General features: G+C 37.0%; 1 protein-coding gene across 5 annotated transcripts in view; it reads right to left on the bottom strand.

Annotated features, from left to right (window-relative positions):
• Window positions 1-26,713, bottom strand: part of Tenm3 (teneurin transmembrane protein 3) — a 453,046-nt gene that overhangs the window by 17,443 nt on the left and 408,890 nt on the right. For all 5 annotated transcript variants that reach the window (XM_047548919.1, XM_047548916.1, XM_047548917.1 and 2 more), the window contains 4 exons: window positions 25,724-25,878; window positions 24,073-24,947; window positions 2,647-2,822; window positions 1,161-1,396 (listed from right to left, as the gene is read on the bottom strand). In XM_047548919.1, coding sequence (XP_047404875.1) covers window positions 1,161-1,396; window positions 2,647-2,822; window positions 24,073-24,947; window positions 25,724-25,878 — 1,442 coding nt within the window. The remainder of the gene's footprint in view (window positions 1-1,160; window positions 1,397-2,646; window positions 2,823-24,072; window positions 24,948-25,723; window positions 25,879-26,713) is intronic.

The following is a 26,713-nucleotide window of genomic DNA, read 5'->3' as shown; positions in this document are numbered from 1 at the left end:
GGTTCCAGAGACATATATGTGGGGTCCTAAACACCTGTCTTACCATTGAAGTGGAATGACCCAAGTGATGGCTATAGTCTGTTTTCAATTCACTGATTCTTTTTTACTTCTTTTCTATTTTTTGGAAATAGCTAGAAGCAATATTTAGACTGATTTTTTTATCCTGAAGGGTTGCCAAGGTAAATAATGTTAGCATGTTGGGATAATAATTTAGCCACTTTTGGTGCAGAAAAAGAGGACATTAATGGTACACTCCATGTTTTGTTCTTGCTCCTTGAGTTGAAGTAATTTTTTAAATGGCAAGGGCAATCATATTAGGAAGAATTATCTACATTATCTGATAAACTAAAATTTGTTTGCTAATATAAAGAATGAATCAGGTTCAGTTTATTGTGGCTGAAGGTGATTTCTTGCAACCTATGTTTCAGTATATAATCTATGTTGTCTTTACCAAATAGCTATCATAAATCACAGTTTACCTTCTAGATATATTTGGCCCATAATATGAGAGTGATTAAAAAAAAAACCTAACAAGTAAGTGCAGGGAACATTTTGCAAAGCTGAATTATATAAGCATAATGAGAAATATCACATTTCTCATAAAAAGTAATACAAGTTGGGGTTTTCCACTGACAGTGAAGAGACAGCTAGGTTTTGAGGCTGGCAGTCTTATTATGTGTCCGAGTTGTCTCAATATACATATTCAATATGGTCCACCTGTCAATATACACACTCATGACTGGGAAAACTTCCAATATTTAATTCAGTCCTTACTTATGACCATCTCCACACTAAAGCCATCATTCCTGAGTAGGTGAAGGAAAAGTCTAAGATTATTAAGATAGCATTGGTAAAACAAGAATTGATTTGACATCAGGCTATTTGGGATTGTGCCATATGCAATTTCCTGATTTCCCAAGGAGAAATTTACTTTCAATCATTTAAAGTTTTCTTGAAGTAGCTTTACTATGAGCAATCTTAATGATGTGGTGTCTGTCTATAACTTGTGTTCTGAGGCAGCCTTTCAACTCCCCACCTTGCCACTCACTCAATGTTGGAGGACTAGGATAACAGGAGGTCCGTCCTGCCCTTGTGGGTCAGGCCATCTCCATAGTACAGAGGTCTGAGTAGCCTCCTCCAACTCTCCAGTAATAACTTACCCTAAGCTTTCGACCAAAAACATTTACTTTTCCTTGGGCTTGCTCTTTTCGGAATCTCCATTCCACCAAATTCTGGCCATTCTCACCAGGAAGAGTCATGTTTCTTTTGGCCACTGTTGGGTTAGCGGTGCCAGCCAGAACATGTGGCTCTGTCTGGTAGTGTGAATCCAGACCACTGGCATAGATGATCCTAAGGGAGCCATCATAGCCAATCTGGTAGCTGTTTCTTAACTGATCTAAAGAACAAGAAGTAGAAAACAAATGATTTGATATGGGTTGAACACCTGTCTGCTGTACATTCAGAAGCGATATAAATTTCTAAAACTTTGACTTATTAAAATAAAAAGGAGCACTTAATTATGTTCTTACAGAGAGTAACAAAACAGCTTTGGTTTCTAGTATTTCATGCTGTCAAAGGTACAGATACATACTAAAGGTGAACCGGAGAATTGAAGGTCCTTGTCTACTTTAGCAGACTTCTAATTTGTCTGATAGATAGGTAGCTAATAGTTTGTAAAGAGGCAAGTATGAGGTCTCTCAGGGGGCTGGTATGACCACTTCCAAGGTTTAGAAGAGTCTTCTCCCCTACACCCATCCCTTTATCTTTTATCACAGACCTTCTGAAAGAATTAGTATCTATACCTTGCATCCCCAAAGATAAAGTGATATTTTCCCTGAAACTGACTTCTAAAAAAGGATCCACCAATATTTTAAATTAAAAAGTCCTCTCATAATGTAGGCCACTGCCTCAATTAAAATTTTGAAGTACTATAGGACCATTTGGGAAGGAAATGAATTCAGGCAATACTACATTTAGATGATTATAGAGTTTACCAAAGAAAAAGGCAAAAAAAAAAAAAGTCAAGTTTAACCAGATTTAGTAATTATTCTGAGTCATGATCTCACAACTGCAAATGTCACAGTCTACAGCCTTTTTCCAAGATGAGTTAAAAAAAAAACTATGACAGGAAGTTCCATTACAGGGAGGGTGAATATAATGTATATGCCGATACACTGGGTGAAAAAAAACAGGAAATTTGGACATTACAAAAATGGGTACTTGGGATTTGGGACAAAATTTCCATCATATTGTAGATTTAAATACCACATCATAGTGTAGTCATAAAACTCTGCCCCTCAAACTGCTGTACCAAAATGGCAGAGGTAGAATGCACTTTGGGAAACTGTTAGATGACTCTAAAAATGATCTGATGCCACATACAAAGAGTTGAGATTAAGTTATTTTATTAAATGGGAATGGAAAAAATACATTATTTTCAGGTTAGCATATTGTGTATTATGTAATTTTATATGTATACATAACTGCACAAATATTACATGCTAGATTACTCTGTCAGAGTCTCCACAGGTTTATATTTTCATCTCCCCTTTTCTGGTATATCTTAGAAAATAAGGGCTACCACATTCTGTTTGGGTGCTAGTGGTATTTAAAAATTGTCAATTAAAATTACGCTTTCATGTTTACCTTGGACCATGGTGTAGAAAGAATCAATTGAGGACAAATTTGAAGTGATGCTGACATCTTCTTCTCGGCTGGATGATTCGATGTCCACTGTGATAGCCTTGTCCATGTCCCCATGAAGGTTTGTGACCACTCCAGTTGGAAATGTGACATTTGTCAGACGACCTTCACTGTCATAGCTAAATAAAAGAGGTATTGACTAGGAATTAAACAAGAAACTGCAGGTTCTTCTTACTTAGAAGGTGCAGCAGTATGAGCTGCACAAATTTGGAAGAATATTTGTCTTTGTGCATGAGCTATGCAGAGTGAGGACTTCAAACATGCTTTGAAGTAATCAAAAGCCTGTTTAACATAGGGAAACCTCACCGGTGAGAGCAAGAGTAAACAGAATAGCTCTCCATTTCAGCATATTATTCTTTGAAGTGTGACCAAAATCCTCCTGCACATCTAATTTGCTGTTTCAAAGGGAACATGTTTGCTGATATTAAATTCCTTAGTATTCCTCCCTATTTTTTACAAGTAGATTCAATTTACTGTTATATCTGTTTTTAAGGTTTTATCAACTTATATATGTCTTCTATGACAGTGTAACATGCATATATATGTATGTATATGTGACTTGTTCAAATAGCATATATACATACACATATGTATTTACACATGCAAATATTATTTCAGTCTCAAGACATCTTCAACAAATTAATAAAAGCCTTGATAAAGATTTTTCCCCCTGTGGTGTTGGGGATGGAACTCGCTGTACATGCTAGGTAAGTCCTCTACCACTGAGCTATGTCCCAGCCCTAAAGACTTTGTTATTTCTCAATGATATACTTCATAATCATGAACTGGGATTTGACTGGTGGTGGTAGTAGGTTATCAGTATAAACTGTCTTGTTTACACTAATATTTTAAGAATGGGTGGATCTCCAATGATGATTTGTTGTGTTTACTGAACTGAGATGCAATATTTCCTGACATTTAATAATTACTTGATATTTTATTATAAACCTACTCTTCTTGGCATATAAGTGAGAAATTATTGTTTAAATAATAAGATGTATTTTAAAAGCTGCCCTTTGTTCATAAACATACATTATAGATATAGCATTTGACGAATGAACAGGATTTTGTGAGTTTTCTATTTGTGGCAGCACTGGAGAAAATTTTAAAAATGTCCACATTATCAAAATAAAGAGAAACAAGTGCAAAACTCACAGTAAAACACCTGGACAGTTCCTGAGGACAATAATACACTTCAGGTTGGATTTCAGAATGATATTAAGGTTACTTTGCTAATAAACGGATCTAAGTGAAATTGAGCCTTGAACTGTGTAACACTTAAAATATGCTCTTAAAACAAAACTAGTAGAGAATGGATGTCATTAAAGACCAGTGACCAAAGGAGGGAAAAGGCGGAAGAGAAATCATAATAATAGGTATAAATATGGAGCAATTTGAGAGTAAGGGGTAGGAAAAAAGTACGTAAATGATATTTTCAGATAAAAAGGTAGAGAATTTTAAAATAAAAGGGTAGAGAGTAAATATTTTCTTTGAAAAATGTGGTTAGTAGTTATAAGAAGGAAAAGATTTCAGCAAAGGCAATGTCATGGTCGAGAGAGGAAGGAAGAAGGGAGGAAGGAAAGAGACTGAGGTCTATTTGGTGGCTGGTGCTGAGCTGATCCCATTAATTCAGAGGGGACAGTATCAGTGAGATCATGGGTTTGACGGACAGGGTCTGACAACATGCTCCACCAGCGGCAGGAACAGGCACTCAGAAGGGAGAAGAAAGAGATGGAGAAAGAGAGAAAGCAAATCCCCATTAAGAGTAATAATCATTGTTTGGTCACACAAAAGGCAGAGCTGAGGAAACAAAGCAGACACACTTCCCTCCCCACCAACCCAAGTGCCCTGAGCAGATTAAGACATAAATGAAAGAAATCCAACCCAGTTTATTGCTGGCATTGCTTTTTGGAAGAAATCATTGCTCTGGAAGAAACAAGGATGCACAGGATTATTTACACAGCAGAGCAGAGTCATAGAATTATTGACAAAACCAGCCTAAAGTTTAATCTTAAAATTGGTATTGCCAAGCATGGTGGCACACACCTGGAATCCCAGTGGCTCTGGAGGCTGAGGCAGGAGGATTGGGAGTTCAAAGCCAACCTCAGCCAAAGCAAGGTGCTAAGCAACTCAGTGAGACCCTGTCTCTAAATAAAATACGAAATAGGGCTGGGGATGTGGCTCAGTGTTCGAGTGCTCCAGAGTTCTATCCCCGGTACCCAAAAAAAGAAAAAAAATTTGGTATAATTCCTGTATCACATGATACACATATTATTTGGTTTAAAAAAGTAATGCCCCTTTGATTCCTCCTATAGAGAAGATTGTTCTGTACTGTACTAGTGCACCCCCACCCCATTTTACAGAAGGAAAAACGAAAATATGATGTGGGTAGATGGCTTGATCAGGCTCTCATTGTACCTCATGACTGGGCCATCACTGGAACTGTTATGTACCTGACCCCAGGCCCATTAGCACTTCTGTAAATCACAGTGCCTGATTTAAAGTTGAGAACTCTACTTTATATATATGATACTACCCGCCAGCAGCTTGCTGATTCATTCTTGCTGCTGCCGCTGACCTGCCCTTTGGATGGTTTATATTTTCTAGCCCCATTCAATCTCAAGCAGAAGCGTCACCTTTCTCCTGCAGAAAGCGTTTCTCCAACCTTTGACTTGGTGCTTTCATTGGCTTACCACTCATTCCATTTCCTGCTGGGCAGGCATTTTGTATCACAGGATGCTGAGCACACGGAGATACAGCCCAGGATGCTGAGCATTCAGACTATAACCTATTAGCCTTTGGTTCTTTGGGAAATGAAAATACAAGTAACCTTCTGCAGGTAGTACAGTTAGAATGACACAGGGATAAGCGGACAATCTAGTGGCCCAGCTTAACAGTTTAGCCCTGGAGGATCTGATTCTGTGCCTTCCAAGGAGTGGCTGGATCTGAGTTAAGGCATGAATAAGGAGGAAGGAAGTTTTGTACAAGGAACATCAGGAAAGGTGCAGTGGTGTGAGGGCCATCAGGGGTTCTTCCTAACTAGTCACCTGACAAATTCAGGTGCCCCGGTAGTGTGAATACAAAGAGAATACCTAGAAGTGTGATTGGGGAAAGCAGTCACATATGCTGACAGACATGCACCCCCACTGGAGAGCAAAGGAAGAGCCCAACCAAGATGAGCCTGGGTCAGGCCTGGAATCAGATGTGGAATGTAGAGAGGCAGATCTGGCATGGGAGGGCAAACAGCAGAGGGCAAGGATTTGGAACAACAGAGCTATAAGGACCAGCAAGACAGAAGGCAGTGAGTAGGAGAGCCACTGGGGACAGAGAGGGTTCTCATGAAGAAAATGTGTAGAGGGAGGCCTCAAGGTGTTAGGGATTATGGAGCGCTGACAAAGATTTTAAAGGTAAGCAAGGTTTTAATAAGGTCAATGTGATGGCGGTGCTGAAGAAGCCCAAGGTCAGGGTGACAGGTCAGGCAGTGAGCTGTTCCCAGATTTGGGGATTATATAAAACAAGAAATCAGGGATGAATACAGAGTTTTTAAATTTAAAAAATGACCATCTATTACTCCCACCTTTAATAAAGGAAGGCTATTTAATCGCATTGAAGATGGTGAGGACCTAATTTCAGGGTGAGGGATAGTTCTTTAAAAGGAGAACAGTGTAAGGGTGAAAAGGTGTAATACTTTTTCCTTAGCTGTCACAAGGATTATGGCTGACACTCTGAAACAAAAGGTTAGTATGAGAAAAGTATAATGGATTTATTTAATTTAAGTTTTACAAGATGCAAGAACCTTCAAAAATGAAGATCTAGGGAGAACTGTGTTTTTATGTTTGTCTCTGTGAAGAATAGGCAGCAGACAGACATGTGACTGGACAAAACAGGTGTGACCCAAAGGAGACAAACTGGGGCATAGGGGACCCAGGAATGCTTCCCTATGTAGCATCACTATTCCAACCCACCCTGCCCTTGGGTAAGGGGCTGGAGCTTTATGGAAGGAGGGTCTCAAGGTAGATCAGAATGACCTTTCTACATTTCATGTGGAGAGAAACTCTAGCTTGTAACCATCTTTGGGAAAGAAGAATTCAAATGTCTACAACCTGCTAATGGGGAGACAGGAAAGGAAGGTGGGAGAAGGTCACAGAGAACCTCTTGCTTCTCAGGTTTTTCCAGTCTCCTTCAGTTCAAAGTACTCAGTGTGCTAAAGCACTATACTTTGGGGTATTATGTTATGACCCCTAACAAAAGCTTCATGAAAAAAATTCTCATCATTATTTCATTTTAGTGAGGATCAGTGAACTGTTTTCACAGCTTAGCATCTATGGGAATAGAAATGAAAACAAGATGGATGAGAGACAAAATGACCAGAAGACTCTGGATAAGGGACAGAAAATAAGTTGTCAAAGGTGATTTTCAGGTACTTCTGGAAATGGAAGGCTAACTCTTCTTTACCTCAACAAAAGGAGAAAAATGATGTACCAGCAAATGACCAGCTGTCCTCTGGAATACTTTGACCTTAGGTAGTGAAAGAGACCTTTCCATCAAATATATATGCTGCTGGCCATGTTCTCTGCTTATGTGCAACTTTGTGGCTCAATTAATGTTTGTTGCTTGGCCTTAGTGGTGAACTAGCCCTGCCCAGCTTGTATATTAGAGATGTAGTTTTCTTTTATTAGCTTTTTGAATTTACAATGTAAAAGGCTCTAGGGAATTTGAATAGAACATCAACTTTGTGTTGTCCATTCCGCCCATCTAGCCTTAGCCTCACAGCTCCAAAAGTATAACACAGCACATTCTTTGCTGCTCCCGATTGAACCCTCTTCACAAAGGACTCTCAGCTGGAAAAGACAGTCTCCCTCAGGCTCCTGATGACCTTCTGCTCTTTCCCTGATAGAATGCCCTGATTTGATGGTTATCTATTTGTCTCGAATTTTGATTGCATTTGTGCCTAAACTTGCTGTTTTAGCCTTCGTGGATTATTTAAAAATCTCTTTTTAAGTTTCCTAAGTAGTAGGATTATCGACCAATGTCCCAGAGCTGTAGCCTCTGTCATTCTCAGTTGAAAATGTTGTCTTTATCCTGACATGAAATTTTCTCTCTCTCTCCTTACAGACATGAAATTCCCAACTCTTCCTTTTGCCTTCATAATACCTGTCAGATATTTATCTTTTCATTCCCACAGCTGCCCTAGACTTTTACAACTGGTCTACCTGCCTCTCTCCACACTGATACTAAATTAATCTTTGGAAGCACCATAATTATAATACTTCTCTGCTTAAACATCTTCAGTAGACCCTCAACTGAGAGAAAAACTGACTTAGACTGTTACCAACGCTAAGGTGATGTTGCAAATTTATTCAAGTGGAAAGAATTTGCAGCTTCAGAAAACTTACAACTTGGCCATAAGATTATTTATTGTCTTTGGTGCTTCCTCACAGAATGGTTTCTTTCATCAAATGCACATTTTAAAAAATGGTCTTCTGCTTTGAGAGAAATATATGTAAATCAGAGTAGGACTTTAGAGAAGCAAATAGGCCAGAGTAGAGAAGCAACTGTAACTTGAGAGGTGGGGCTGCTTGGAGGAGTGATTTATTCTTTGTCTTTTCACTGATGGTCAGGTAAACATGTGAACAAAATTAAAAACCTTCAAGTAGAAAACCAGAAAATAAGGGCATCCTGCCAGGGAAAGAATAGGAGGTCATCAGGTGCCTGACCCTGAACTGGTCCATCTCAGAGATGGGACCAACGTACGTGTGTACGCACATAACCTTGGCAGTGCTGTCCCTCAGCTCTCCATTCTCTTCACTTGTAGAAGAGTAAATGACAGTCAGCTAATTGTGTGTCTTGCCACCTCCCTGCTTTCTCCACTCAGAAACAGCCCTGTTGGTAAGGCAGCAGATGTTGGTTTGGGTGCCTTCTGTAGGTCTCTGTGTGGGATAAATGTTCAGGTTTAGTGATAATTATTCCTTCCTCATTTTCCTAGGGCCATCCCAGGATAGCCTGCTCTGAGCGCTGATTTCAGACTTGAATCCCAGTAAGTACTCCCATGAAGGCCTTACCTAGCTCCTCTCACTATCCCCCATATATGGAGGGAGAATCTTTTCTTTCATCTAACCAAGTTCCTTAGGTTCAAATTTCCTTTTGTGGTTTAACAGCCAACAACAACAGCAGCAACAACAAAAATCCCCTCAATGTGGCCACATGCTATGGTGATGCTTTTTCCACTAGGCTAATTTGCAACAACTTCCTATCTGTCATTGTGGTAAAGTGGAACAAAACTACTAACCCTAAGGAAACAAAAAAAAAAAGTATGTATAAATCATTCCCTGATAGTGATGAAGAACATGTGTACAGACAGCAACAACAGAACAGAAACTGATTTAAAACTTCCAGGGGAGGGCTGATTTGAATCCTTATAATAATATTGTGATTTGTAACACTAATATCACAAGATTCTACATTAAGCATTCTTTAACAATTATCTCATAGATAAATCAGAATTTCTTTAAACTCAGTAGCAATGTTGCCAGCAAGAAAAACTCAAAAATTGAATTCTGGATTTAAAAAAGTGCAAAATGCTTCCATAACCAAGGCAAGTAGAATAATTGACAGTCTCTAAGCTCATGGGGTCACCTGATACACAGCTGACTATCACCTACATTGTACCAAAATGACCGGAAGAGTGCAAAATAAGAAAGACAAAAGAAAGTATTATTTTCCATGATTTTTGTCTCAAGGCTGAGAGAATTTTGATGGGAGAGGGTGAGAATTGAATGGGGGAGGGTGAGTAACACCAATTTAAATTTCTTCACTGCTGCTGTATTTCATTAGGAGGTCTCACTGATGGGGCAGATTCTGACCTGTGCTTTGCTCCAGGAAACCAGAAAGGGCAGCAGTCTGCAGTCAAGCTGCAACTCTCTTTCTCTCTTTTCCCAAACACCCCAGATAACATGAATTCAGAGAAGAACAGACAGGGGCAGATCTCTTCTCTTTCATCTCAGGTCCAGCCCTTCAGAACACTGAGTTCAGGAATAGAAGGTCCCAGAAATGATACTTTTTCTGAGGATCAAATTCAAGAAAAGTGACTCAATGCCTTTTCCTTATATAGTCATTACCACCTTAGGGAGAACTGACAAAGTGATAATACTCAGCTCTGAAACGTGCAGCCTTGAAGCAAAGGAATTTAAGTCAGGGCATCCAGAATTAGTTCTCTTAGGGGTCAAGAGACCCTGGGTCAGCCATGATTAAGAGAAGAACTGTATTTAAACTGGCCTTTTTGGGGTTGGGGTTGGGGTAGTGGAAGGGTGCTACATATTGAACCCAGAGCCTCCTACATGGTAGGCTAGCACTGTACCACTGAGCTATCTCCTCAGTACCCTTTACAAATTGTTTACTGAATGAGGAACAGGAAGGCACACATGAGTGGGACCCATTTTAATGATTCAGATAGCAAATCTTGAAATTACAGTTGATGGCAAGAAGAATTTTTGCTCCACAGAACAAAACTGTGTATGCTCCTGGATTTTTTCCATGGATTCTGTATGTGCTCAGAGACTAAACTCATACTTACCTCTTTGTAATCTAACAGGTACTTGTTTAACCATACACAGATCCAAACCCAGGTCATGGTTTGTGATGAGTGAGAAGTGTGGACTGGGAGACTCAGTAAACTGGAAAGATTTTTATCAAGTATCCTCATTCAGAAAGAAAAAATTCGTTTGTTTTTATAAACCAAGATAATGCATAAGATACCAGGTTCAACAGATATGAAATATGTATAACTTTTAGCCAAGGAAATTTGCTAACTTTTGGTAAATGGATGATCTTTGGGATGATCTTTCACAGAAGCCTAAGAGAAGCTGGAGAGAAATGGCAGAATCATGGTTTTTTTTTCAGAATAGGAAGAAAGTTTTGATTAATAAGAAGTTCTTCATTTTATACTTGAGACTATGAATGTTCAGAGTCGTGCTATGACTTGCCCAAAGTCACACAGTTGGGACTGACAAAATCAGGATGGGAACCCAGGTTTTCAGTTGAAGTCCAGAACCTTTTCTAATCAACCTATGCTGTTTCTCAGAGAAAAAAGTGAAGGTGGAGTATAGAAAACAGAAAGACAGGAAGGTAGAAAACATGGGAGGTGCTGTTAAGTACCAGGGGAGGCAGACTTTGAATGTTTCAAAAAATGAGAGACACAGTATTCCAGAGCAGAAAGCAGACCCTGAAGTATTAACATGACCACTATCATTATTAGGTCATAGGAAACTTCTATAAATTCATTATTAACACATTTTTCCACTCTATAACCAAATCTTTTATATTCTTTTTTTTTGGTATTATTTCATTCACATTCATAACTTCAGTTTTCTCAACAACTGTCATATCCACATCTCTAGAATTGACTTCTCCTCTAAGTTTTCCTCAGACATTTTAGACTACAGGGGAACCTCAAATTTGTAATTTTCAAACCTGAACTCATCTGTTGTCTACAGACCTGCTTCTTTCTGGTGCTTCCCCAGTCACTTCATCACCTAAATTGGGAAAACAATCTCCTCTTGTGCATCCTCAGTACCCAGCCCAGGCTCAGGGGAAGAGCAATGTTAACTATATTTCCCATCTCCTAATTTTTCTTTTTCCCCCTTCTCTTCCAACCTTCTACTTTTCTACCTTAAACTGTCATTATAAGGTCACCAGACTGAACCATGTTGCTTCCCTGTTAAACTCTTTTATTGAGTCCCAAATACCCAGGATGGAAGATGCACCAGATGCTCCAATCCCCCAGCACATCAGTGTAAGCCCTGCTGAAGCAGAAGTTCCAACTCCCTCTAACTCCTTCTTTAGTCTCATCTTGGTATGTCCCCACACATGTTCCATGCTCTTGTGTGAAGCTACACTTTTTCTAAATGCAGCTGTGCTCTGATTACTGAGCAAAGATTTTTCTCTGGTCTGGAACACTATGCTGCTTCTTACTAACCTTTATTCACACCTTCCAAGATAGAGCTAAAAATGACCTCCTCTAGGAAGTGTTTCTTGTCTTTTCCCTGTCCCCAGTCTGATTTGGGCAAGTCTCCTCTGTACCTGAACAATGAATTGAATAACTGCTTTGCACATACCATTCCTATAATTATTTACCTATTTGTCTCCCCAGTGCACTCTGGGATCTTTGAATGAAGCAAACATATCTTTTAGCTTTGAATCCTCCAGTACCTATGACCAGTACTTGACACATAATACATGTATATCGAATGAATGAGTGTACAGGTGAATACATGAATACATGATATTAGTGGATAAAGAGGAAATTCCAGAAGGACTTGGAATAATATGTTCCAAGTCCTGAAGGAAAAAAAAAAAAAACATCAATTAAGATTGCTAGGACCATAAAAACTATCTTTCAGAAAAGGCAAGCAGACAAGCATATAAGCAGAAGCTTCCAAGATAAGCAGAAATGAAAAGGGCTTATGTATGCCACTAGGCTGGTGCTACAGAAAATACCTAAAGGAATATTACATATAGAAGAATTAAAAAACAAACTCCAGAGCTCTCAAACAGACAAATCTCATTTGAAGAGTAGCTATGAAAATGAGAAACAGAATCATGTTAAACAGCAGAAATAAATCAAAATGGCAGAAATTAGTAAATATCTATCATAACACTGAAGGCAAATGGTCTAGACTGTTTGATTAAGAGACATAGGGTGGCAGAGTAGATTAAAAAACAAGACCAAGCCATATGTTGCTTGAAAGAGATTCAACTTACAGGCAAAGACAGTCACAGGCTGAAAGTGAAAGGAGAGAAACTGATACACCATGCAAATGGAGCCTGAAAACAAGCAGAAGTAGCTACTCTTATACCCACCAAAGCTGACTTCAAGACAAAATCAGAAGAGACAAAGATATGTACGATTACACTAATGGTATGCCTCTACTTCATGTACAAACAGAGAAACAAGTTGTACCCCATTTGTTTACAATAAAAAAATAAAAGAAGAGACAAAGAAGGTCACTTCATACTGGTAAAGGAAATTATCCAACAAGAAGATATAATGATAGTTAATATTTATGCCCCAAATGTTGGTGTGCCTAATTACATAAAAGAGACACTAGGTAAATTAGAGACTCAGATCCCTGTATAATAATACTGAGTGATTTCATATACCTCTCTCACTGATAGGCCATACAGATATAAACTGATTAAAGTCTATTCAGATCTTTAAAAATTATAAATCAAATGTACATTCATAGAATATTTCATCCAACAACAGCCAAATACATTTTCTTCTCAGCTGCTCATGAAAACTTCTCCAAAATAGACCATATTTTAGGTCACAAAGCAACTCTTAGAAAATATAAAAATACTGATATAATTCCTTGCATCTTATCTGATGGTAATGGAATGAAATTAGAAATCAATGCTAAAAAAACCTACATAAACTATATAAACACATGGAGGTTGAACATCACACTTTTGAATGACGAATGGGTGATAGAAGAAATCAGGGAAGAAATTTAAAAATTCTTAGAAGCAAACAAGTATAGTGTTATAACATAGCAGGATCTCTTGGACACTATGAAGGTAGTTCTATGAGGAAAGTTTATACCTATGAGTTCATACTTAAGAAAATCAGAAAGATCTCAAACAAAAACCTAATGATGTATCTGAAGGTCCTTGAAAAATAAGAACAAATCAATTGCAAATCAGTAGAAGGAAGGAAATAATTAAGATCAGAGCCAAACTCAATGAAACTGAGAATTATGAAAAAAGTACAAAGGATTAATGAAATGAACAGCTGCTTCTTTGAAAAGATAATCCCTTAGCTAAACTAACCAAAAGAAAAAGAAAAAAGGTCCAAATTAATAAAATTACAGAACAAAAAAGGAGAAATCACCACAAACATCACAGAAACATAGAGGATTATTGGGGACTATATTGAAAAGTTTTATTCCAATAAATTGGAAAACCTAGAAGAAATGGATATACTTATAGACACATATGACCCAACAAAATTGAATCAAGAGGAGTTTGAAAACCTAAGAGGACCAAATAGACCAGTAACTAGTAATGAGATTGAAGCAGTAATAGAAAGTCCTCCAACAAAGGAAAGTCCAAGATGAGATGGATTCTCTGCTGAATTATAACAGACCATTAAAGAAGAAGTAATGCCAATGCTCCTCAAGTTATTTCATGAAATAGAAAGAAATGGAACACTTACAAATTCATCTTATGCAGTAAGTATCACACTCATACCAAAACCAGATAAGGACACATCAAGAAAAGAAAACTATAGATCAAAATTCCTGATGAACTTAGATGGAAAAATACTTAATAAAATATTAGCAAATGGTGTTAAACAACATCTTAAGAAGATTGTACATCATGACCAAGTTGGTATTATTCCACGAATGCAAGTATGGTTTAATATAAATTTTACACAAAAAACGTAATTCATAACATAAATAAAGTCAAAGACAAAAATCAGTCATCTCAATAGATGCAGAGAAAATCCTTCACAAAACTCAGCACTCTTCATGATAAAAACACTGAAGAAACTAGGAACAGAAGGAACTTATCTCAACATCATAAAGGTGACATATGACAAACTCAAAGCCAACATTATAGTGAATGGGGAAAAACAGAAAGCATTTCTTCTAAAATCTGGAAGAAGACAAAGATATTCATTTTTTTTTCAACACAGTACTAGCAGTTATAGCCACAGCAAATAGGCAAGAGAAGAAAATAAATGGGGAAAAAATAGGAAAGGAAGAAATCAAATTATCACTGTTTGCATATGATATTATTCTATAATTTGAAAATCCAAAAAGTTTCACCGAAAGATTTCTAAAGCTAATAAACAAATTCAGCAAAGTAGCAGGTTACAAAATCAATACCTTTCCTATACACCAAAAATGAATCTGATGAGAAAGAAATCAGGAAAACAATCCCATTCACACAAGCATCAAAGAAAGTAAAACATCTTGGAATAAATCTGACCATGGAGGTAAAAGGTCTCCACAATGAAAACTATAGAACACTGAAGAAGATTCAAGAAGATGCAAAGATATCCTATGTTCATGGATAGGCAGAATTAACATTTTAAAAATGGACTATACTACCAAAAGCAATATACATATTCAATGTAATCCCCATTAAAATACCAATGATATTCTCTACAGAACTAGAAAAACAGTCCTAAAATTCATTTGGAAGAATAAAAGACCCAGAAAAGCAAAAGCAATCCTAAGTCAAAATGCTGGAGGTATCACAATACCTGACTTCAAATTATACTACAGAGCTACAATAACAGTAACTGTATACAAACAGACAAAGACCAGTGGAATAGGATGGAAGACACAGAGACAAATCCATACAAATACTGTCATCTGATGCTTGAAAAAAATGCCCAAAACATACAAACATAAATTGAAGAAGACAGCCTTTTAAACAAATGGTGCTGGGGAAATAGGTTATCTATATGTAGAAGAATGAGACTAGACCCTGATCTCTCACTCTGCACAGAAATCAATTCAAAGTGGATCAAAGACCTAGGAATTAGATCAGAAACTACGCAACTCCTATAAGAAGACAGGGTCAATACTCCAAATAAAGGTACAGGCAAAGACTTTCTCAATAGGACCCCTAAAACTAAGAAAATAATGCCAAGAGTTAATAAATTATTTATAGCAACAAATGAAAAACTTCTGTGCAGTAAAGGAAACAAGAATATGAAGAGAGAACCAATAGAATGGAAGAAAATCTTTGCTAGCTACTCTTCTGACACAGGATTAATATCCAAAATATATAACAAACTCAAAAGTCTTAACACCAAAACAACAAGTAACTCAATTAATAAATGGAAGAAAGAATTAAACAGATAAGTGTCAAAAGAAGAAATATAAATGCCCAACACATATATGAAAAAATGATCAATATCATTAACAAATAGGGAAATGCAAATCAAAACTACATTGAAGTTTCATTTCACTCCAGTTAGAATGGCGGCCATAAAGAATGGGCTGGAGGCTGGGGAGATAGCTCAGTCGGTAGAGTGCTTGCATTGCAAGCACAAGTCCCTGAGTTCGATCCCCAACACCGAAAAAAAAAAAAAAAAAAAAAAAAAAAATCTCATTGGGGCTGGGGAGATAGCTCTCTCGGTAGAGTGCTTGCCTTGCAAGCACAACGCCCTGGGTTCGATCCCCAGCACCCAAAAAAAAAAAAAAAAAAAAAAAAAAAAAAGAATGGGCTGGAGAGGATGCAAGAGAAATACTTTTACCTTGTTGGTGGGACTGCAAATTAGTACAATCACTATGGAAATCAGTATGGAGGTTCCCGAAAGACTACGAATGGAACCACAAATTGACCCAGTTATATATACCTTCATATTTATCCTAAAGAATTAAAGTCAGCATATCACACTGATACAGGCATGTTTATATCAGCACAATTCACAATAGCCAAATGATGGAACCAGGGTAGATGTCTGTCAATGGATGATGAATAAAGAAAATGTGATATATCTACACAATGGAGTTTTATTCAGCCATAGAAGAGAATGAAATCATGTTACTTGCTAGAAAATGGATTGATTGAGAACATTATATTAAGCAAAATAAGCCAAACTCAGAAAGTCAAGGGTTGTAAATTTCCTCTCATAAGTGGCAGCTAAAAAAGGGAAAAGAAACGAAAGGTTTGTGTATGTGGAAATCTCATGAAAATCAAAGGAGATCAGTAGAGTGGAGGAAAGGGATGGGGCAGGGGAGAAGAGGAAGAGGGGAAATACTGGGGAATGATATTGGCCAAATTACATCATCATATTGTGTGCATGTATGAATATGTAACAATGAATCCCACCGTGTGTACAACTATAATATACCGATAAAATATGAAAGAAGTAAATAATGTTAAAAATTGAATATTAAATTAATAAGGTATAAATGAACTGATATTTAATTGAACATGTATATAGCAAGTGATGAGAAACTACTGGGCATAATCTTTCTCCTGAGCTCTCAACTGTAAATCACCACTGCATAAAATCATTCTGATCTTTCTTTAGATTGTAAAGGTTTAAGGTTCAGTCATTCTAAATATTTCTTGGCTTCTCTAGGAATAGTTTAATGCGTTTATATACTCAACCATCTTGTTCCTCCACATTATAACATTTGTGCAATCTTTCTTTTATTTTTATTCTAATGGATATAGTTTAAAAACATTTTCTGTGAGTGAAGTACTTTCTTCTAGTTTCAGAAGATCCCCTTCCTCCTTTTTTTCCCCCTAGAATTTGAAACAGAATGTCTTTCTTCCACTGATGCTTGATTTACATTCATTAAATGCTTCTACTAATTGACTACTTCCTTTAAATAGACTAGTTTTTGACCTTTGCTTTTTATACATTTTTAAAAAAAATTAAAAGACCCAGAGATGGGAAAAATGTTAATTTATATCAGACTTACACTCTGAACATACAAAAACTAGCTTTAGGCAGACTTGCAAAGTGGTATTTCTTTCTTTTTTTTGGGTACCAGGGATTGAACTCAGGGCACCTAAGCACTGAGCCACATCCCCAGCCCTATTTTGTATTTTATTTAGAGACAGGGTCTCACTGAGTTGTTTAGCACCTTGCTTTTGCTGAGGCTGGCTTTGAACTCTCCATCCTCCTGTCTCAGCCTCCCGAGCTGTTGGGATTACAGGCATATGCCACTGCGCCTGGTATTTCTTTACATCAATATATCTCAGATAATTTTTTGGGGGTGGTCTCATTTTCAGAACTACAGATTCACTAAACTTTGGGAAATTAAGACTTCGGAAGTGTGTGAGTGAATGGGTTTATGGGAGGTAGTAGTGGTGATGGCTGGAGGGCTGCTAAGGGAGGAGTCAGAGTGACTTGAAGCATGTGGACAGTGCCCCCAGCAATTCTATCTCCTTTCTGACTGCCTTCCCCAGCTGGGAGGTAATCTGGAAGGGAAGCACAGTGTCCACAGTAGGCTGGCATATGCCCACTCCAGACATTCAGAAATCACTCCCGGACCTGGAAATCTAGGAAAGGGCTTTCTTTGTGTGGAACACCGCCTGGAGGCAGAGGAGTTAGGGTAGTAGGAGTGAGAGCTGCTGGAGTTGGCCAGGTCACCTTGCTCTATTATATGCATGTATTTTGCTATCCTAGGAATGAGCTGGAGATGCTGGAAAATGCCCAACTGTCAGCGTTTAGTTCTGTGATCATTAAAAAAAAAGTTCTCTTGCGCTTGTGCTGATTGTCATTGTGTGGATTTCTTGCTTTCTTCTCAATTATTAAAGTGGCTAATGTATATGACTTAGTCTTAGGGTAAATCACTTGATCATCACTTTGTAAGGGAAGCTGGTGATACAGATGGGGCTCTCAGAGCATCTATCTAATTTAGACAGTTACATAATTAGTTTAAGGAGGGAATATGACACTTGGAAGCTGCATTTACTCACTTTTGAACCATTATGGAGCAATTTAGCACATCTAGAACATTAATTTGTGAAATGGAACACAATGAAAGAGTTAATGCAGCCTTGCAATTATTGATACGTTCCAAGGACACAGTTGATATATGGAGAAAATGGGCTTATCTGTTCTTTTTTTTTCTGGGACTTTTCAAGTAATCTGAATAATATATAATTTCCTCACTTCCCTTTCTCCTTAGAAACCGGGACAGAACTTACTATTTTAAAAAATTACAATGCAAAAGTGACTTGGAATAAATCAATACTAATAAAAGTATGGCCTTAATAGTATTCAGGTTAATGTGTGAAACGTATGGCAGTTAGTTTATTTGATTGCCTGAACATTTTTCACTGATGTCTCTGGGAATAAACATTCTGGTTAAAAATTTAAAGCAAAATTATTAAACAATTAAGCAAAATAGCAAAAATTAGAAATCAACCTTAGAATTTCCCCAGGATTTTATGTGATCTGCTATAAAAATCTCTTACAGATCATTCCTAATTTCCTAAACGTTTTCTTTTATGAAGAAAGAAAAAGGAGGAGGAAAATAAAGGAGGTGACTGAGTGCTATTTTAAGTTACAATTGGGGGCTTAGTTTTTAATGCAGTTTTTTGGCAGAAGGAACAATGACTCATGGTTTCAATGTTTGAGTTTTTAGGGTTGGATGTCAGGTGCTTTTCAGAGGAGAGGTTATGGTCTCAGGTTTGCCCTGTGGAAGCTCCCTGCATAGCTCTTCTAACATCAGAAGCCCCATATGGAAGGAAAACACAGCATGGCAGAGGTGTCAGGCTATTCAAGCATGATTCAATGTCAACAAAAATGGACACATCTCTTCTAATTTGGAATAATGTCTAGTGAGTTTTCCTACCTTACTTGTGTTTTCTGTACACTGTTTTGAATGTGAAAGTGTCCTAGGGGTAGGGTAGCACAGCTACTATTTACTCTGCCTCTCTTTCTTCCTCTGAGGTTCTTTTCCCACCTCCCAGGGTATCAGAATGGAGGATGGTGGGAGTCAGGGGTTTGCCATGGGCACAGAGTTAAGTTCATTATAAAGAAATGGTTCAGAAACTCATTCTGAAATTGCAAAGCTTGAACGAGGGACAATAAAGCACCCAAATGAGAAGCTAGAGACCCATATATACCTACATAAATGGGTAAAAGCTGAAACTCATTTATTTGCTCTGTGAATCTGAATATAGCTCACAAAAGATCACAGAGTCAGCTCCACAAATACTGAGTTCCAAATATTCAAAGTCCCAAGACAGAAAAATTGCCACTAACCTGCTGGTGTGCCTGTACATATCAGCCAGAATTCATAGCTTTTTTCTCATGTTGTCGTCTTTAACCAGACAGAAGAGCCTCCAGATATGCCCAAACAGTTTGTATTTTATGTGAGTAAGCAAGCTGAGTACTGTGAAATGCCATTTACAGATAAATAATTTATTCTATTGCCCAATTCAATACACTGGATTTGCTTTTGTGTGCATTCAAGTGTAAGAACTGTGGTTTCATTTTGGGTATGAACTTTTTAAATAATAAATTTGTAGCAGGTGAGATCTTTTTGGTTTCTCTGGAATTACTTTAGTGAAGGAATCATAATGTGTGGCAATTGGTTTTAAGTAGTATGAAGAGCAGCATTGAGCGGAGTCCAATATTAACACCCTGAACTAGGCTTATCACAGTGTTACCACACAAAGAGACTGCCTCAGCTAGTTGGACCTCCTTTCTACTGTCCAGCAAGTCAATGGAAGAGGAGGTCAGAGTCAATCAGTAATAAAGAACTTTTCAGGTCATGAGATGTATCAGTCTCAGTGATTTCAGAATAGAGTCACAAATCATCTGACACCTACTGTATTCTTCCTCTTATTTCATGTCTAAAAATATCAGTCATTTCTCTAAGGAGTAATGATAGGACATAATAATTCTATGTAACATTGAAAGAAATTGTTGCCAAATCTAGTTTTCAAAATGATTGTTCTCCTGCTTGAGAAGTCATCTATGAAGACTGAAGAGTCACCTGCCTATTTTATTGGTGATTGAGAAGAGCCTCATGTTGGGAATCAGGTTTTGTTTTCCCAGGTACAACAATAAATTACTTTAGCTGAATTTGCATGGGAAATGTTTTCTCTTTCACTACTTAAGACCAATATTTCTGAATAACATGCCATCAGGATAAAGTATTTTCTGGGGGCAGGGTTAAGTATTTGAATAACAAGATCAACTGAGGAAGTTCTTATTTTATAAAGAAAAAGAAGGTGACCAACATGTAATATTGGGTAAGTATATTAAAAGATCAACCATGAAAATAGGAAGTGTTAATATTTTTGGCATTAACTCTTAGTGTAGAGGTCTGAACTATCTCAGAGAGCAAGAGAACATTTATATAGTATTCCTTCAGTGGTGCCTTGGCAAGAGTTGAAGCTCTTCTGTGTAAATAACTATTCACCTATCTATTTATTTGGTTTCTTCCTCCAAATTTTCATTAAAAAAATGGCTATTGGGAGAGTCCCATGTGCACTGTAACATTTCAGGAGTTGTGGGAGCCACGAAGATAATGGAATGGTTTACATTTTGTAAAATACTTTCCATTTCTTTTTGTACTCACTCCAATAGTACAGCATGTGAATGGTACTACAAATAATAATAATAAAAAAAATAAAATGGAAACATGTAAAGTAAATAGTTTGAACTATTCTCTTTTAAAACTTCTTTGGCAGGAATTATGGCAACTCTATTTTTATCAGTGAATTCCTTAATTCTAGGCCTTCTTCCATCTGTTTCTATTCTCTATGAGCTTTAATCTCAAAGCTTTTTAGGTACTAGGCTAGCTAGAAAGCTCACACACATGTGGGAATTTGGATGGAAAAGTTTAATTTCTCTGTGAAAGGTATTTATGCAGAAAGATGATTATAGAGCACATATCAGCTCAAGGGTATAGGGACAGTCATAGAAAACAGGTGTTTTTTGATTGGGAACCATGATTTTATAATTTTTTTATGTTTTTACAATCTCCTCTTATCCAATATTACATGTTTGCTCACTTTCTTTTTCTTTATAAAATGAAAACTTCCTTAGTTTATTGTTATTCAAATAATTACCCCTCCCCCCACAAGAAAACACTTCATATTGATGGTACTTTATTCAGAAATATTGGCTTCCAGGAGTAAAACAGAAAACACTTCCCAAGCAAATACAGCTAAAGTATTTTATTTTTGTACCTGGGGGAAAGAAAACCTGATTCTCAAATTGAAGTTCTTATCAGTCTCCAATAAAACAACTGCCATAATTCCTACCAAAGATACTTTAAAAGAGAATGAGCTCAATCTCCTTGTGGTTTTGGTAAAACTCAAGCCATCGTCAAACCTCTCAAATACTTTATGAACTTACTAAGTGCCCATGAAAGTGTAAATTAGATACACCGTACCACAAATATGAAGGGAAACATTACAGAGACATGCTAATAGTCTGGGAGGCTACCAGCCCACCAGTAACTACAACAACAAAGCAATTCTGACAGGGATTCAGCAAGGATTCATCCTGCTGCCTCTATCAGGATGTTCACATCAGTCACATGTCCAAGTCAGGATACAGTAAGCGGAAACTCTGTGGTCAAGACTCTGATGAGGAGAAGCAGGTTGAGTTTGCCCACTTACAACCTCAAGTGTTCACAGACAAATTGTGCTGCTCTTCGAGAACAGAGTAGGCTTCTGAAGGTCCTGCCCACAAGGACACCCCGTTTTCTTTTGTGCGTTTACCTTTGTGTGTGTTTTAATGTTTCTGACCCTTAGAAGAAGTGGGCCCTTGGTCTTTTGTGGAACAAGCATTGTAATAATGCATGAAATGAAAAAAATAAAAAAGGACCATTTGTCATTCTGACATGATGATTCTGAATTCCTTAGGTTGAGTGCTGTAGTTTCATGGACTTTTATAAAAGGAATATATATTTCTTAGAAATCATTAAATTATATCTTTATAATTATTTTTCCTGTAATTTATCTAGCTATCCCATTTAATAGATGCGCTTGAAGTATGACGTGTAATGAGTTTGTGAAAACATGATTAGGAGGCATTTTGATTAATTAAAAACTTCAATCTTTGAAACAATGCTTTCTCATTTTATTCGCAAGATTGGCTTGCCAACCCAACCCCTCCTTTAAACCATCTACTGATTCCTGACTATGCCTGAAATTCTCAGAAGTTTATTTTGTTTTTGAAATAGAGAAATACATCTTCTTGGTGAACTATCATGTGAAAAACAGTAAAAAATCCAAATTTGCTTAAACTTTCCCAGGTCAACTCCACCAATGGAGTGTATACCTTTCTCTAACCTTCCTAACTTGATTAAATTTGTAGGTCCGAAGACCATACCATCTGTTGCAAGAAGTTCATGTGTCAGCAGTAATACATATGATGAACTTCTGTGCAGTATCAATTCCCAGAACAAATAAGGACACATTCAAAAATGGCCCACAGAGCTGGGACTGAGTCCTAGACTGTACTAAAAACTTACATATCTCTATTTTTCCTCCCTGCTTTCAACTAAAGTGAAATCCTACACATGCCACCATCATTTCCTGAGGATCTTATAATCAGAGCAGCTCTCCTGGCCAGTCTCATGTGATGGTAGCACTTTTTCTGTGCTCATTTTCGCCTCTTTGGCAACATAGCCTGCTATCACTTTGAAAGTGGTGCAAAGGAAGTGCTTTCCATTAACTTCCAATTTATTCCTTTCCTATTGCGATCCTAAAATGAGCAAAAGGAATGTTAAGAACAGAATTTTAATGTAATTCAATTGAAAAGGTTTGTTCCTCTGACAAAATCATGCTGCTGGGTAACATTCATTTTATTAAAAGGGAATCTGTCAAAAAAGAAAAGCAATTCGAGCTACAGGAGAACTGAGCTTTACGTATAAGAACCATTCCAGAGAAGTTGCACAGAAAATATTTGTATATTGAATCACCTTTCCTACTGATTTTTATTATAATTTTGGAGGTGTGCTCTTGGAGAAAGTATTTTTCCTTTAGCATATCATTGCAAAAATTCTACTAAGGAACTCAATATTCATTCCAAGGACTATTTTGCATTTGTCAATATGCCATCTCTATACATCTAATTTACCCTCATGGCTTGTGCAACGTTAGCCAAGTGAATAAGCAATCGAAAATTATTTTACACACGCACTCACTGTAATGTACACACACCATAAAATACACAACAACTAATTTTCAGTCTTATTGACCTCACAAAATGTGACTATTTGGATGACATATTGCCTAGGCCACTGTTCTACATCTTTAGTAGAATCTCCTGGCTGAATAGGCCTCAAACCCTTTCCTATGCTTTCAGATGGCAATCAGCATTCCTGATTTGAATTTAGTTGTAAGGCTCTTTTAAGTTAAGTTTAGCTTCTGCAGTAATTGATTATGAAAAGTTAGGCCCTTCCTTTTGGTAAGAATAACATTTGCGGTACTGATATAATCAGTGAAGTTCATTTCAAATGTTTTTAAAGTTTTTCCTCAACAAAAGCTCCCAAAGCAGTTAGCTTTATCAAGTGGGCAGATCCAAACCCAAAGGATTTATGCTTAAAACCAAAGCTATGGTTTGTTTCTGAAAGGTTTGCTGCTAATATACTGAATCTGTCTGAAGCAAACTGTTAATCCCTAAGGGGAGGTAACTTTACCATCGAGCTAAATGAAACTTGATCTTCAGGGCTTCTCACTTACATGGGTCCCTTTTAAGGCCCTGCATCTAATTTTGTATCTCATAATTTTGTCATCTTTTTCTGAAAGAGGAATCCAATAATTAAAGAAGCTCAAAGCCCTAACATTATATTATTATTATTATGGATTACACATCATCATATCACAGTATTTTATTATCAGAATGGAATTTTCAATACTTACTCAAAAAATGTTGTCCATCCAGTTTCATCACTTTTCGTAGCTAAAAGCCCACTATTGCCATGGTAAGTAAACAAAACCAACTCTAATCCTTGCGCAGTCATGCTCTTCAAACATCCATTTGTTCCTATTGTCAGCCATATCACTTGGTTATCTGGAGACACCACCCGAACAGGCATCCGATTTGGATCCCGTCTAATTCTGAGGGTATTGCCATTGCTATCCGTCACAGCAGTAATGTCATTATCATTGCTGTAGCTGAAGTTGTACAGGTAATCACCAGTGACTAAACTTACAGTATACTGGTGAGTACCATTGATGTCAAAGATGTAGAGTTCTTGATCCGTTGGAGAGGCAACTTCATAAAAGTTCATAGAGTTAAGTAAAGGCTTGTTCTTTGACACAGCCCGGATCCGAATATTTCCCAGGTCTGCGATATACAGTGTACCATCTGGAGAAGCAGCTAGGGAGGATGGAGCGTTAAGTTTGGCATCTTTGGCATAGCCATCTCCACTTTGGTAACAGTCACAATTGGCATCATTTTTGCAGTCACACTCTGAAGGTATTCCAGCCACTAAGGAGATTTCCCCATCTGTTGTGACCTGCCTTATCCGGTTAATTTTCTTTTCATCGGTTTCGGTAATGTATAGGACCCCACTGTAGGACACAGCAATGGCAGTGGCTGATTCCAGTGTTGTCTGAACTGCGTGCTTTCCCACAGGATACTCTACTCCAGGAACCTGACAGTGCATGGGTCGTCCAGCAGCAATGCGGACTTGACGATTTTCAGTGATCTGTAAAACTACATTATTATCCAGGACATAAATGGAGTTATCCATGGGGTTAATGGCGAGGTCAGTGGGCCATTCCAGACGAACCTTAATAAAGAAAGAAATGGTCTGGTTAGTCAGTTACTGCACCACAGTTAATTTGCCAAAGAGTAAATTAGACCATTCAGGGAAATTAACCTTAATTTGATAAACTGTTGTAAAATTGTTTTTTCAATAGCCACAGTAAAATAAACCTAAAATTTTTGAGTGGAGACAAATGAAGGAAATAACATTTTATTTAAAAATGCAACACACTGAAAGATTTGTTAGTTGGAGCCAAATGGCAAATAAACTTCTGTGTAGTGAGTCAATAGATATTGCCGAGATATGAACACATATGTTCCTTATAGCAGTAATAACTACCAAATGTCAGGGCTTTCTAGGTTATGAATACATTAGTATTCTATTGTGTTTTCAATCAGGCCAAGAGTGAAGTTCCTAAGTCTAAATATAAGTCCCTTGAGACTAATCATAATGGGTTTTCTCTACTACTCAAGAAGCCCATGCAATCAAAAGATTAGAGATTTAAGCTGTTTTGTTCTTTTTGGAATATCTGCATGCTGCTACTTTACTGGTATTTTATTACACATGCTTAGCATTTCTTGGTGATAATTGTTCTATATTTCACTGAATTCATCAAATGAAGAATTATAGAAAAAATAACTTTTTATTAGCTCCTGAGATACATTTAAATGGAACAGCTTTATCATAACCATTGCCACACATGATATATGCAGTTTAATTTGGTGTCATCACAGCCTACTAACATAGCAAATCAAGTCACACAGAAGAAAACAAACAATTCAGCTTAATATTTTAACTACCTGGCTGATGTGCATGCTAGTGTCACAAGTTAAAGGTCTGGCTGAGGTCAGATCATTAGAGCCCAGGAGAGTTGATATGATTCCATTTTGATCAACTTTTCTAATCATGGTTCCATCAACAAAGTAGATTAGTCCATTCTTATCAACTGCCATTCCTTTATATAAGAGAAGTAAGTGTTACTCATTTTTGAAAAAGAATTATTTTGATTAAACTCTTAGGCCCATCACTAAATTCAACATTTAATTCCAGTGATAATAAGGGTGATAGATAGCAAGTAAGACTGTCAATTGCTAAAGCATTAAAAAAAAAAAATATATATATATATATATTAGACACATAAAGGTGAAATTCATTATGGTATATTCATACATGTACATAGACTATTTTGATAATTATAAAAATATCCATAAATAAAGGAAGATCAGTAGACTAAAGGAAATAAAACAGGGAGAGGGAAGAAGAAAGGGAAAAGAAACACACTGGGAAATGAATTGAAGCAAATTATGTTTCATGCTTGTAAAATTATGTCAAAATGAACCCAAATATTATGTATAAGTATAATGCATACACTAATAAACATACACAGAGAGAAACATGAATAAATAAAAGGGCAGGTAATGGAGCTCAGTGGTAGAGTGTTTGTCCTGCATGAGTAAGGCCCTGGGTTCAATTCCCACTAAAACAAACAAACAAACAAAAACAAAAACAATCAACGAAACAAGAACAACAAAACATGACAATACACACTCAAACACACACAAATCCAAAATAGGCATTTACAATAGAAATAAATTTAAAATGCAATAAAGAAAAGTCCAAATTTGTAAGAATCTCCAGTGAGTACATGAATCATATGTATAGTAGCTGTATGTATCAAATATAAAATTATGATGTTTATAATAACATTATAGGCTGTAAGATATAGAAACAGGTTCAAATTCTGTGACAGTCAACTTATAGTAATGATATTCTTTTAACAAAAGTAGATC

Source organism: Sciurus carolinensis, chromosome 4, assembly GCF_902686445.1.
Source record: "Sciurus carolinensis chromosome 4, mSciCar1.2, whole genome shotgun sequence".
Taxonomy (NCBI): Eukaryota; Metazoa; Chordata; class Mammalia; order Rodentia; family Sciuridae; genus Sciurus; species Sciurus carolinensis.
The sequence above is the reverse complement of the archived record's forward strand: the minus strand, read 5'-3'. Positions and strand labels throughout refer to the sequence as shown.